A 15,099-nucleotide genomic window follows, 5' to 3' on the forward strand; every position below is an offset into this window, starting at 1 on the left:
CTTGAGGAGCTGCTCTTCCAAGCTGCTGACTGTGAACACACCTCTGCTCAGCTTCAATATATGTAGCCTGCTACCTAGCTGCTATTGGCTGCCATATCCACTAATTCCTGTTTTTGCTTTACACAGAGGCTACTCACAGGGATAATTCATTTTTGGTTTCCCCTTATGTTTTATGGTGCCATTTGCGACTCACTTTGTGTAAAGTGATTCCCGTCCAGCAATTATCACTTTACAAGCATAATGACGGTTAGAATTACATCCTTTGCGGTCATCCCATTCCATTTTAAAAACCCCAGGTTTAATTACTATAGTGCTCTGGCCTTAAAAGTACTGCAGTGCTAATGAATTCAAATGCACAACAACTGAAGTTATGAAGAGTAGATAACATATTTTTTTAAATATAGTTTTCTTCTAAAAGGAACAATTGAAAGCTGTTGTTTGAAAACTAAAAGTGGACAATTCAGATATAAGGATCTGTATATGTATATGTGTTTTACTAGTGTTGTAATATTAACATTTTGTACAGTAAATCATATGTTCCACAGATTTTCTGAGATTCCAGATAATGTATTTGTCCATACTGTTATGCTAGAAGTCGTGTAGACTGTTGATGCATTCATCAGGCAGGTGCACACCTAACATCTAACTAAATAAAAGTTTAAAGAAGTACCTTGTGCTTTGGCATTCTGCACAATTTATATCATGGTATTTGACTGTAGCAAAGTAATGGTGAGCATTATATTTCCTTTGCTATGGTTAACTAGGAGCTTTATTTTACATAGTTTGAATTTGACAAGCTTTAATTTGCTTTTACTGTATTTTGCAACAGTAGGTATTTACAATGGCATACTGCAATACACTTTTTATCAGATATATGTGTTTTGCTACTATTTCATTTGATTTGTAGGCAGATGGGAAATAATTGTAAAGCAATTTCCAGAGGAAAAACTGAATAAACCAAGCAAGAAACTACTGAGAACAATAATTTAAATATATTGTTCAGTAACTCATTTTATTTTTGGTAGTTGACAGTATATTGACAATCATTTTCTCCACATTAATACAAAAAACTGCCTTTGTATTGCTTCATAAAGCGGTCCATGGTGTTCTAATCTTTAATTGTCTGTCATGATAATGCCACATAATGTACATGATTTCCCAGTAGACCTTTGGTGAGCCATAGGCTAGTTTATTCTGTCCTTGGGCTTTATAGCTATAATCTGGAAAACATATCTATAATGACAAGCCATTTAGAAATGCTCAATTACCTTTTATTATAAATAGCTTACAAATAAGCACGGCTGACTAATTTTAAAGACAGATAGTAGAACAGTTGTTAAAAAAAGTTAAGTGCTTGATTGCCACTTTGCTCTCACTGTAATGGGCCTATTAGGCTGTTGTGAGCACATTAACGTACTGTGTTGAAAGTGTTCTGTTTTAACACATATCGCAAGAAAAGATTTTGAAATACTTGTGTGCTGTTTAAGTAAACTTGTGCTGGTCCGCTCTCTGCATTTGTTTTAGTCCTAATCCCACTGGAATATTTACATTGGCTTTGTGTTTTCAGTATCTGGCATATTGTTTGCTAATCCTGAAATAAGGTCTAATTTTCCTAGTTAAATTAAAGGCTTTTCAAAATATGCTTGTAGTGTAATATACCCTTTTATTTATGGTAAAAGCCTCACAAAATACAGTGAAATACAGTCAAGCATTCTAAAGCACTAACAGGTTTTTAAAAAGCATTGTACAAACCATGTTAAATTATAGTAAATGTACAGTATAAGCATGGGGAAAAGTCTAAATTACTCAATCAATAAGACATAGATTTTTGTCCCTGATATACTGATGAAAAATGTGCCTGAATTTTCCCACAACATGAATTATAAAGCTGGTGTACAAAGTGAATTTTGAAGTTCTATCATTGTGACCATATTCAGAAGGGCAGTGTCTGGAAGAGCAAGGGTGTTTTTTGTGAATCAAAAAGACAATCTGGGGCAGAATTGTGAGGTTTGATATACTATTGCGCATACAGCAGTTACACCCTTTGTCAGATTCAATTGTTTGTTCATTGCAGTGGTACATATATCACCATGGTTTACATTTTTTAAAAAGGAATCATACAAATATCAAGGTTCTTTCACAGAATTTATACCCAATTACAATCGCTTGTCCTTCAGTTGGCATAATCAGACTGGAGACTGTTATTATTATTATTATTTGTTTATTTAACAGACGCCTTTATCCAAGGCGACTTACAGAGACTAGGGTGTGTGAACTATGCATCAGCTGCAGAGTCACTTACAACTACGTCTCACCCCAAAGACGGAGCACAAGGAGGTTAAGTGACTTGCTCAGGGTCACACAATGAGTCAGTGGCTGAGGTGGGATTTGAACCGGGGACCTCCTGGTTACAAGCCCTTTTCTTTAACCACTGGACCACACTGCCTCCTATACTCCTAGACTGTTGTTCTAACAGTAGGGAATTACAGTGATATTTAAAAAATGAAACGTATGTTTCGTATTGTGTATGTTTCTGTAGGTATGCCTTTGCCTGTGAGTGTAATTGTGGATTGTTTTCTTTTGATCTCGTAAACTCATTTAATTATTTTTCATACACAGCCCTATTTATCATGATAATTGGAACGTTCTCAAAACCTGGAGGTAATAATCTCTTAATACCAACTATGCTGCAATCGAGGCTTAATCATGGTTAGATGTGAGAGAACTTTGCATGTGTTGGAAACTTAATCTTTTTCAATCATTTTTGTTTTGAACTAAAACAAAAAATGACCAACACCAACCCAAATATTGTGCATTTTGTTACCTTTTCCCCCAGAAAAAATGAGTTTCCCCCAGAGTTTACTGGACGTGTTTCACAATATCTTTTTTTCTCATTTAATCATTGTTCTTATTTTGGTAAAGCCATATTTCAATACATGTTTCTCAGTCTGCATCTACAACATTAAAGCAATAAGATATATTGGTAAGTACATTTAGAACAAGACGGTTTGAATTAGACTTTGATCTGATTATTCTTCTTTGAGAGAGACTGTCTGTCTCCCACTATACTTTTATGACTAACCATTATATAAAAGCAACTAACACGGTGAATAGAAGTATTACATTTAGTTACATTTTCTTTTATTATAAATACACACTATATGAATAATATGCATCCCAAAAAAACAGCTGTGTACATTTATTTTGCGTCTTTGGTACTTAAAATTGCGATGTTAATTACAGTTGACTGGCCAGAGTTGTCCCAATTATGTCATATAGTGCATTCGGCTGTGAACAAAGAAGGTTTAAAGTGTAAAATTACTTTGCTATTTACCCAAGCCATGAATTGGGTTTACTTGCATCAAGACTGAACGTAATTGCCAGGATTATGTGTTTAATGGCTAACTAACAACAACATGCTAAAATGGCTTTACAATACATAACACAATAGCTTTTACACATTTCTGTCAGCATTTCCAGTGGATTATAAAGGGCAGAATGAAGTACTTAGATCGTTTTAGTTTACGTGGCAAAGGGAAAATTAAAACCTATCATTGACAATATAATCTCAACACCTTGTAATAAAGGTGTGTAAATCTTAACTATAACCTATTTTTTTTTTTACAAGATTTCTGCATAGGACTGGTGGCTAATTGTTGTAATTATGGTTTCCTTGGATAGGATTTTATCAACAGCATACCAAACGTGGCAGCCACAGCAAATATCCCGAAGGACGTCAAGTCTGAATTTTCAACACAGGTTACATATTTTTAAAGATTATCTACCTATACCAATCAATAGTCCACCTAAGATGCACCAGCTAAGATGCAGTAACTTGCTCAAGGTCCCTAAACTTCACCAAATCTTTAGGCTGTATTGTGTTACTGGCAGAGTATTTATAAAGAGCACTATGACTAACCATTGTAACCTACCTGGCTATCTTCTCCAGTTTGTAGGTTCTTTAGTTCATAAACACTGACTTGTCCATCACTGTCACCAATTAGGATACAGTCTGTTTTTGTAGCAAACAGCAGTGCGGTGAGATTCACTCCAGGGCTGGCTGGACTCACAACAGTAGGATCCAAGCTGCAATACAACAATAAGGTAACCCTTTACAAACATCAGTTGCTGTTGTTGTATATGTTAATTCAGAACCCTATATTAACCATTTAGTAGAGGTACAATCAGCAATCCGTTTTCTTATTGAATATCCAACAGGTAATACACTTTATTATTCAAAAGCAAGGAGCAATTGACTGGACCATTATGGAGCCATACAGAGTAGTGTTACGTAACAGAAGTGTGTACTGCTGTTTAAAGGAATAAATAAAGATTCTAATGTCTCGTAAAGGTCAAAATATTTCCTGCAAAGTAGATGAACTTTAATTTCCTGCATGGGCTACTCCGTTTGAAGAAATGTAGAACTGTAAAAAGTGATTCCTTTTTTTTATAAAATCAGTCAAACTTTAGCTTCATGTGTAACTGAACTGGACTGACTGGCTGAAAAAGGAACATTGATTGACATATTAGCTGCATGCTACAACCTTTTTCTTAACTAATTTCATTTTGCATCAAATCACAAATACAGTAATTCTCTTACTCATACTTGTTTCACTCATTCTAGACATTGTTCTTTCAGGTCCACTGCTTATGAAACTTGCATATTGACTTGATTTCTCTGCCACGTGAAAGTCCATGGTCTTCACTTCAGCAGAATGGAAGGAAGGTGTCATACATGTCACACGTGGTTGCCATCACACCTGCAATATTTAAAAATATATATTAAAAAAACATGGCTACGGTTGGGGATTTGAGGGACAACTGGGACAGCGAAAATGTTGCTTTGCCTTTATACTTTAGTCAACATACCTGCGTCAGCAACGTCGATTTTTTCACACTGGACTTCTTTGGTTTTTGGTGCGCCATTAAAAGTCTGCTTCATCCTCTCAATGTATTGACCATTTCCAGCTCTGTTTTTACACAATCCCACATAGGCGTTGTTTTCTGCCTCTGAAGAGAGCCGTTATACAGTATTTTGCTGTCAGCGTGTAAACCCATACTTCATCGGCTCGTTGATCCTGAGATGCTGCGACTTGCAGTCTGGTTAAATTTGTTCATTGTCGCTGAACCAGATGCATTGAGCTTTTTTGGTGTTGCAGCATTTCTAGATGATCTGAAAATACATCAAAAGAAACATTGTCATGTTTCTCATTCATTGTAAGTATTCGTGTGACCTGCTTTTTTTGATAATCATGGGGTCAAAAGACAAAACAAATACGCTGTAACTTCAACAGCCGGCCTCCTCATTTTAGAAGTGCTGGTAGGCATCATGTCGATGGGTTTGGGTTATTTAAATACTTGAATAATTTTAAACTATGTTATCATCGCTCTTCAATCACTTCGCATAAAGCTGTTTCCAGACGGCAAACTATTTTGAAGTTGCCATGATGGAAATAGACTCCGCCCTGCTGTGGGACAAATCCAAGTGAATACAAACTTCTTCATTGTCCCTTAACTTAATATTTAACACAACGAAGATACAAAATGTAAATATCGTTGTAAAAGCGGTGTCACGTCGTGATATTTGTTTATATTTTGTGCACAGTATATGTTTTGTTCATTTATAATGTTAGCATTCATTTTCACTGTGGATCGTTTCATAAGCGACTTATTTGTAGACCGCAACAGGCTTTTTACAACGTAGAGAGGATCATTAAAACGTTTTTGTTTTCTATTTTAGAACAGTGTGCACAGTCTAGTGCCAACTAATACTTGGAGGGAAATTGCTTTGAATATGTGCATGAGGAGAAGGTCTTGCAGCTAAAACTGCTGCTGTTGCTTTTAGCTACATTAAACAAAAAGCGAACATGAGAACCCGCTGTTTTATTACTCATTGTATGATGTTAACGAACAATATGTCCATGCTACAGTTCCAATAGTTTGTGCAGCGTCCTCTACATTCACGTGACTCCTAGAGTTCTCCATCCGGGTCTTAGCGATGACCCGCAATGTGACCCTACAGCACAGCAAACATGGCGGAGGTAAGAGGAAACTCATATAAACATTCGTAAAAATATAATTTGCTTCATAATTGTAGAGGTGTTTAAAAAAAAAAATAGATCAAAACTACAAGCCCAAAATGCTTTTTTTTTTTTACAACTATACTTTCACATTTTAAAAGCATATTAACTTGTTGATTATTTTTTAAAAACGTATACCGTGTACATTTTTCAAACTTCTGTAATTTAAAATTATTTGACGTCAACAATGAAAATAATACAAATGTTCGTAAACAGGCAGTACGTTTTTTTTAAATATATTTTCATTGGTGATTGTACGTAATATATATATATATATATATATATATATATATATATATATATATATATATATATATATATATATATATATATAGTGAATATCGAATGTATGCTGTTTAGTTGAGGCGCGCTTTTCCAGCCTTTTAACTTAAAGTTCCAGTTTTATCCACTAGGCCTGCTTTAAAAGTAAAACTGTTACACCATTTTATAGATTAATTATACTTTTGTGGAAATAAATTACTTGTCTGATATCTAATAACATTTTAAGAAAACGTAGGGTTTTTTCGGACGAAAACAGAGTTGTCAGAGTAAAGTTCAACTACCGATAGCAAAAAAAAAAAGCGCGTACTACCGTAGACTTAGGACGTCATACTGTGACAATCGGTTCTTTGCATTGGCAGTGTTTTGTTTTTTTTGGTATATTATGAAAAGACCGATTTCAGTTTGGATTTAAGTAGCGCTTATGGTGTGTTGAGTTAGTTGGGATGTGTATTTCAGTGTGTAGTGTTATTGTCGCTTAATGGACAGAGTTAGTTAGATCGATATTTATGCATGCAAGATTATTGATTATTGCTTCCCCCGTTGTTCAACCGAGTAAAATCAAGCTCCTTGTGTGATCAAAATCAGGTGAAACGGGGTAACATGAAGAGGTTTTCAATTGGTTATTATATGAGTTTGAACAGTTATGAATGCTAATAATTTCTAATTTAAGCATGGATTGTCTCAATGGGGAACCTTTTTTTTAAAAAAAAAGTAGCCATGTTTTCTAAGCATTTAGTTGGTTGCTACTCGTAGTAATGACAGCCAGCTTAGTATAGTATTTAGATTTTCAACAGTTTCACAAGTGCTTTACTTGTACATTTTACTTTCTTTTACAGCCCTCTGGGAGTTCGAGCCCAGGTAAACAATCTCATCTTACTGAATGTACTGATTCTTTACGTTCAATGATTTTGTAGTAAAACGTTAAAAGATTATAACATAACCGTGCTAAAAGCACTAAACCTACATATTGATGCTTTTGAAAGATTGTTTTTCCTTTCTTTAGAGTACGTGATTTATTTTACATTACACTTTCCTTTCTTTAGAGTACGTGATTTATTTTACATTACACTTTCATTTCTTTAGAGTACGTGATTTATTTTACATTACACTTTCCTTTCTTTAGAGTACGTGATTTATTTTACATTACACTTTCATTTCTTTCTGTCTTAATTCTATTTCTAAATTTCTAGTTTTTATTTTATTTTTTATTTCTGTTTTTTTAAAGCATGCTGTAGTTTGTTTCTTTATGAAGTCTTGCAGTATGTGTTAAAGTAACCTCATTGGAAAACATCAGTAAATTGCATCACTAACTTCAGAGTAATGTTTTCTCAGCCTTTTTAACCTGTTTATATTTGATCGGTATAAACCTGTACTTTATCCCTAGTTTGTCAGTGTGTTCTGAATTTCTGTAATTTCTTAAATAGGAGGTTCAGCTGGCTCAGATGACCATGAATTCGATCCTTCTGCGGAGATGCTGATACATGACTATGATGATGAGCGGACGCTGGAGGAAGAGGAACTGATGGAAGGGGAAAACAATTTTAGTACTGAGATTGAAGATCTTGCTCGGGTAAGTGCTTCATCTCAGGATAGCGGTTCCGGTTCTTAGAGGGAGGATGTCTACAAATAGGTCTTAACTTTTAAAGGCTCAATCGCAGGTAAAACTTATAAGAAACAAAGTCAAGTAGACAGTTCATCAGTTTATAGATGGGAATTGGCTGCCAGTTTATTTGATCATTTACTTAACTATTTAATTAAAAAGCTATGTATCAATATACTCCATCAGGCCATTTTACTGTTCTATTCAAACTATGTTAATGGTTTTAATCAGTTAAAGACAAGTTGGCTGTATTCCGTTAAAGTGTATGTTAATCAATTGATTGAATTTACCTAAGCTATAGAATATAATAAAGGAAACACTACATTAAAAATCAGCACATCTATAAACACCTTGTAGTGAAATATATCTATTAGAAAGCAAGGATGTTTGTTTATACTTGCAGGAAGGTGATATGCCGATTCAGGAGCTCCTTAGTTTGTATGGCTATAGGACTGGAGGATCTCCTGAGCAGGAGGAGGATGGAGAGGTAGAGGAGGAGGAGGAGGAAGAGGAAGATGAGGAGGAGTTGGAGGATGTGGATAATGACGAGAATAGTGGTAGCAGTGGGGACATGCAGGGGACTAAGGTATGTTACAGGTCACACTGCTTTTCACAATTCACCCAGTGCTGGCTAATACAGACTGCTAGTTAGCTTACTGTATGTGTTTTAAATGACAAAATCTTACCACCAGATGCAATGTTTGAGGCTCTAAAGGACCATACCCAAATTATTCTAGCTTTTGTTTGTAGCTTTTTTGTTTTTCTTACTTCCTAGGAGGAGAGACTTAAAGATTCTTCAGGGCAAGAGGATGAGACTCAGTCCTCCAACGATGACCAAGCACAATCTGTCACTTCTCATGATACATCTGAGTTAATCCGCCCACGAAGATGTAAATACTTCGAAAGTATGTGTTTTTTTTTTGTAGTGTCTTACATTTAATTATTGATGTAATATAAGTTGTATGTGGATTAATGAAACTAATTTAGCTGCTCAATCCTTCTTTTGTTTCAATAAGGTAATGATGCTGAAGAAGAATCAGAAGAAGATGAAGATTATATTCCATCTGAAGATTGGAAAAAAGTAAGTATCTTGAAAATTGGTTGCTTTTATAAAAATCTGTAATTCAGTACTAAAGTAAATGCATTATGAATACCTGTGAAGAAGTACATAAACATTTATATATTGGCCCAGTCTAAGAATTAAGAATGGTGTATGATAATGGGCTACATTTTCTTTCAGGAGATCATGGTTGGCTCCATGTACCAGGCTGAAACTCCATCTGGCCTTTGCAAATATAAAGAGAATCAGAAAGGTAAGTAAGAGCACTGGTATACACATCCCTAAATGTGGGAATACAGTACATGGTTATCCACGAATGCCTAAAAAGGTTAAATATTGGGGGAAAATGTAACTGAGAGAGAAACTGACATCAGTGTGTGTTTAATAAACCATCATTTGAATCCAGTATTGTTTATAAATGCAGTGTATGAAAACGATGACCAATTACTGTGGAATCCAGAATTTGTGCCTGAAGATAAAGTAGTAGAGTTCTTGACTGAAGCTTCAAAACGCTCTGGTGAAGAAAAGGGAGTTGAAGCTGTTCCTGAAGGATGTCATATCAAGGACAATGAACAGGTACATCCAAGAGGGAGTTGTGTTTTGGCACAGTGTGTTTCCAAATGTTGTTCTCGTTCTTCCTGGTTTTTACAGGATATATTTGATATTTTCAGCATTGGCTTAGACAGCTAACCAACCTATTGTTAAAATAACATTGCTTATTATATTACACAACAAGCGTAATGTATTAGTCCAAGGCTGATGGTTTTGGATAATTACTGGTGTGGTGCACACTTTACTTTGGTTCACCTTGACCAGTTGGTCATTATTTTTTTCCTTTCCATTTTCCAGGCACTGTATGAGTTGGTAAAGTGTAATTTTGATACTGAAGAAGCACTACGAAGACTAAGATTTAATGTAAAAGCTGCCAGAGGTAAGATTTGTGTGTGTGTGTCTGTGTGTATGTCTATATAATATGTATGTATATAACAACATTTTTATATGACCCGAGTGCATTGTGATCTTTTATGTTTTAGATAATTTTATAATAATAATATTGCATGACTGCAATTATATTTTGTTGTTTTTCCGTACTACTTTAAAGCTGGATAGGGGTGGCATAATTAAAAGATAATCCCAGGTGTGTATCTAATAACTAATAGGCTCTTCTGGTTTTATTTTGATTTTGTAAAAGTAGCCTAATTTCAGATACTGATGTATTGTTTGACCATATTTGTATGTGGATAGCCAATGTCTTGCATAAGATGAATACACAGCAAATGACACAGAGATCAATTTCTTGGACATTAGAATATCTAAAAGTGATTTGGGTTTTAAGACGACAATTTACAGAAAAATAACGGACAGAAATTCTTCAGGCATCCATTTTCCACCCTAAGATGTTGAAGGATAATTTACCTGTAAGCCAATTCTTTAGACTCCGGTGCCTTTGCTCCAGTAAGGAAGAATATATAGATAAATTGAAGGAAATGCCGGTAAGGTTCTCAGAGAGGGGTTATGGAAAAGGAATTGTCAAAAAAGCTTTGAAGAGGGCACTGGATGCACATAAAGAACATTTACTACAGCTGAAAAAACAAAAGAAAAAAAACTTAGTTCTCAAGTTTATCGTATAAAGTCAGACGTATTATTCAGAGACACTGGCATGTTTTACAATTACACACTTTTTCAGGTTCGTCCAATTTTAGCATTTAGACGTAATAAAAACATTAAAGATTTTGTAGTTCATGCAGTATACGCAACAGCAGAAGCTTGTGTGGGAGATGCTCCTGCTGCGCAAACACTAAAAAACAACTTCTTTTCAAAATCCCAACACAGGTAAATGCATTATAGTGAGAGATTTTACTACGTGTCCAATTGTATTTAGGCTCAGCTCACCGCTACCACCCCTGCGCTGACTCGGGAGCAATGAAGACAAACACGCTGTCCTCCGAAGCGTGTGCCGTCAGCCAACCGCTTCTTTTCACTCTGCAGGCCCGCTGTGCAGCCAACCCAGAGCTACTGTGTCGGAGGACAACACAGCTCTGGGCAGCTTACAGGCAAGCCCACAGGTGCCCAGCCAGTCTACAAGGGTCACTGGTGTGCGGTGAGCCGAGGACACCCTGGCCAACCTAAGCCCTCCCCCCGGCGGCGCTCGGCCCCCTGGGAGCTCCCGTCCACGGTCAGCAGTGGAATAGCCTGGACTCGAACCGGCGACATCAAGGCTATAGGGCGCATCCTGCACACGACGCGGAGCGCCTTTACCGGATGCACCACTCGGGATCCCCTACTCGGACGTTTTTTGGATCAGTTTATTTAAAAAATGTTTTTTCTTTAAAGATTCCTTAAATTTCTATTTCCATATTTTAGAAGAACTGTCAGTATGGACAGAGGAAGAATGTAGGAATTTTGAACAAGGACTAAAGGCATATGGAAAAGATTTTCACCTGATCCAAGGGAACAAGGTATTTTAATAGAGCTATACTTTTTGACTGCCTGTATCTTTATTTTAAATAAGAGCACAGCACACATCTAAAAAATGAAAAGTACTTGTACTTTGCTTAGCTGTGTTTCAAGCTTGCTAAAACAGTACTCCAGCTGTTTGAAGGACTGTTGCAGTCTACATTGTTCTGTAGCTTTGTCTTTCACACACGCACTGATGAAGGCACTTGCTTGTCTTGATTGGAGTTTAGTTTGACCTCATTTATTAGGATGCATCCAAATATAGTTAATCAGTCAAGTAAATACAATAAAAAAAAAACTGCAGAATTTACTTGAACATTTAAGCTGCTGTCTAGCTGTGATACATGAGTATTAATATAGTTATTTGATTTGTAATAAATTAAATTTTACAGGTGAGAACTAGATCAGTAGGAGAATGTGTGGCCTTTTATTACATGTGGAAGAAATCTGAGCGTTATGATTTCTTTGCACAGCAAACCAGACTTGGAAAAAGGAAATACAATCTTCATCCTGGTGTCACGTAAGTTATTACTTTTGTTCATTCCTTATGAATAAGACAGGCAGCAGGGTGACCCTTTCTCTACCTTGGTTCAACACTGTGGAGTTGTCGTATTTCTTATTGCCTAACCTCTGTGTTGTGGTAAATGAAGTTCTACCTAAAGTATCGATCCATGACTGTAAAATACTATACCCATGTACTGTAATGCAGAGGCCTCAGGTAGTTATTATATTATTGTGGATTTTAGGGTATATTGTAACATTTTAAAGTAGGGATGTACTTACTGGGTGTTTTAACTTGGCAGTAATTTTTAGGTGTGAAGGTGTGTCTCGCGCTGACTTTTTTTTTCATAAAATCGTTGGTTAGTGCCTTATATTCAAGATCAGTTCAGTGGTCTGCAGCAGTTGACCATTGGTATTTTTTGGTCAATTCTCAGGGATTACATGGACCGTCTCCTCGATGAAACTGAAAGTGCTGCATCAAGTCGTGCAGCTTCTCCTCCCCCTACTACCTCCAACAGCAGTGCGAGCCATTCCGAGAGGGACGACAGCAGTAATCAGAACGGTGAGCAAACTGCGGCACCACTGTTTCACAAAAATAATTTAAAGATATATATATATATATATATATATATATAATCATTTATAGAATAGACCCTGTGAACTGTAAGTGTTTGTTTTTACAGAAGTGTGGTGATAAATGTATAGCATATGTTTAATTGTCGCTCACACTATTACTTTTTTCTTTTTATTAGAATCTGACGAACGGTGTTTGCCTTTCACAATGTAATATACCTTACCTACATTGTTCTATTTACTAAATATAGTTGTAGGTTTGATAAGGGGTCAATATTTCACTATTTAACAGATTTTTTAAACTAAAGAGATGCTTAATTATTTGCTGTCATGCACAAGCATTCTTGATTTCATTTCTAGGAATAGCTGCTCATGACCCAGCTGAAGCATTGTCCTGTTTGAATGAAGTTAAAACTGAAGGTTTATTGGCAAATGGACCAGCCAGTCACACCCAAGAACCACCTCCTATAGAAAAGGACACAAACGGCTGTAGCAAACAGGACTCCCTGAGTGATAGAGAATGTGCTATTGTGACTGATGGTAATGACAACAGTAAGCATGAGGAAAACTATGATAAACCCACTAAGAGAAGGAGGCTTGACCATGATGTCTCCAGTGAGACGGATAACCCTGGTACCTCTGCACAAGAGACAAGTTCTGGTCTAAAACCTGAAGAATCTAACACAAAAGGACTGAATTCATAGAATGGCTTTTGAAGAGCATAACCAAATCCTTGGCAGAAATAAAGCTGGGCTTCCAGGACCTTCAGGGATTACCAGTGAACAGCCAAGAATAAGTTTGATTGTAAAGTGCGTGTACCTGCTACATGCAATCCGATTGTCTTACAACTTCAGACAAAATAACGTTGCTGTTAAATCTTAAAAGCTACATTGTGCCCTTTCGGAAACACACTTTCACAGACCTATTGATATTTTCAATATGTATTTCCCGTTTGTATCAGAAATTCTTACTAATATTTTTGTACTTTAAAAGATATATTTTTTAAGTGTTTGATGGGGAAAAATTGTTCTTAAGCCATCTGATGTAAGAGGTCACTGTTTGGCTAACCAGAAGTCTCTTACAATGAAAAAAAGGGATACAGTAGCTCTATAGGCACACAATCTTGCACTTTTTTGTACAAGAGTGTAGTTACCTGACTACACATTATTGAAGCAAATAAGAAAATATTCTAAATCCTGGAAGCCTTACATGTACAGTACTTACTTGTTTTTATAGGAAACAAATGAGCCTATGGGTGTCCATATGGCTTGTTTATCTAAATGTCTTGACATCAGTGATGTCTTGTATATTAGTGATTTATTCTGGCAGATAAAATACATCCAGTATTTTTGCAGATTCTTTGTAGACATTTGAATTTTTTTTTTTTTTTTTAGAAATTACTTATAAAAATGGTGTCCTTTCCGTAAAACTTGTATATTAGTTCTCATATCTTGTACAGTTCTTACACTTTTATAATGAGAAACAAAACAATATATAATACTAAGAATGGAAGTGAGCCTCTGTATTGGCAAAAGCTTTATCTTTTTCACAGGCTGTTTTGGTGGTTTCCTTTCAGAAATGTGCGGTGAGATTTGACATTCCTTATTTCTGAAACTAGTGTTGCACATGTTTGTCAAACCAAATTGTAACTGGCATGTGACAAGCAGCATCATGTTCATTGAATTTGTATTGACAGCATTGAATAATATATATATATTTTTTTTGAAAGCAGTATAAATTATGAACTAGCTCACTCAGAGTGCAAACATCTTCTGTGTTTTCAACTTGTGATTAGAGAATGTTTTAATACCAACAACTGCAACAATGTTTGTTCTTTATGCCACGTGCAATGAAAATGTAGTTATTGTCAGGCTAGGATATGTATTTCTGAGTTGCACGCATTCAAACACCACTTGTTTCATGGCCTGAAAGATGCACTGTGCCCATGCAAACTCACATGTATGCTAAAATTGCCTAAATGTTAAGTCCTTAGTTTATGTTCTGATTATTGCAAAATAAAGTGTTCATATTTTGTTTTTATTCTTTTAACACCCCTATGGCTCAGTAAACATCTGTGTTTTCAAATCTTTTTTTAAGTTGTTTTCAGCATTTTTTTTTTACCTCCTTTTATATATTAAACACTTTTGATGAGTAGTGCAATGAGTTCATAAGCAGTAGCAGTTGAAAAATACTGAGAATATAGTAAAATAGGATCTATCTGAACTACCAAGCAGATTGCAGCTGTCTGTAAACCAACTGCACCCACAGTTTATAAGTTTCTTGACAGCAGTAAAACCTGTTTTTGGGCTCCAAATTTATCCTCACAGTTTGAGTACTTTATTATGCGTGCACTTTTGTGACTTGTGTGGCCAAGGAAAAAAACCAAACGTGTCCAGTAGGGCAGCAGTGTGGAGTAGTGGTTAGGGCTCTGGACTCTTGACCCGAGGGTCGTGGGTTCAATCCCAGGTGGGGGACACTGCTGCTGTACCCTTGAGCAAGGTACTTTACCTAGATTGCTCCAGTAAAAACCTAACTGTATACATGGG

General features: G+C 35.9%; 1 protein-coding gene and 1 long non-coding RNA gene across 4 annotated transcripts; one reads left to right on the forward strand and one right to left on the reverse strand.

The window, feature by feature from the left end:
• Window positions 1–3: 3 nt before the first annotated feature.
• On the reverse strand, window positions 4–5,936 carry LOC131738116 (uncharacterized). Its single transcript, XR_009329637.1, has 4 exons — window positions 4,870–5,936; window positions 4,601–4,760; window positions 3,933–4,086; window positions 4–3,288 (listed from the first exon to the last, which is right to left on the reverse strand). It is a non-coding gene; the product is annotated as an uncharacterized LOC131738116 (long non-coding RNA).
• Window positions 5,937–14,602, forward strand: LOC117407878 (mesoderm induction early response protein 1-like). Of its 3 annotated transcripts, none has more exons than XM_034013102.3 (13): window positions 5,937–6,041; window positions 7,199–7,220; window positions 7,787–7,932; window positions 8,366–8,548; window positions 8,738–8,867; window positions 8,979–9,043; window positions 9,203–9,275; window positions 9,447–9,598; window positions 9,872–9,953; window positions 11,387–11,481; window positions 11,872–11,999; window positions 12,415–12,542; window positions 12,914–14,602. In XM_034013102.3, exons 1-13 carry the CDS (start codon window positions 6,033–6,035, stop codon window positions 13,255–13,257), a joined length of 1,557 nt encoding a protein of 518 aa, XP_033868993.1. In that variant the 5' UTR covers window positions 5,937–6,032; the 3' UTR covers window positions 13,258–14,602. The 3 variants fall into 3 exon arrangements, with proteins under 3 accessions (XP_033868993.1, XP_033869001.1, XP_058887513.1); XM_034013110.3 differs by having other exon boundaries at window positions 11,953–11,999; XM_059031530.1 differs by lacking the exon at window positions 5,937–6,041 and adding an exon at window positions 6,278–6,299.
• Window positions 14,603–15,099: the final 497 nt, after the last annotated feature.

The sequence above is a fragment of the Acipenser ruthenus genome, chromosome 10, assembly GCF_902713425.1.
Source record: "Acipenser ruthenus chromosome 10, fAciRut3.2 maternal haplotype, whole genome shotgun sequence".
Lineage (NCBI taxonomy): Eukaryota > Metazoa > Chordata > Actinopteri > Acipenseriformes > Acipenseridae > Acipenser > Acipenser ruthenus.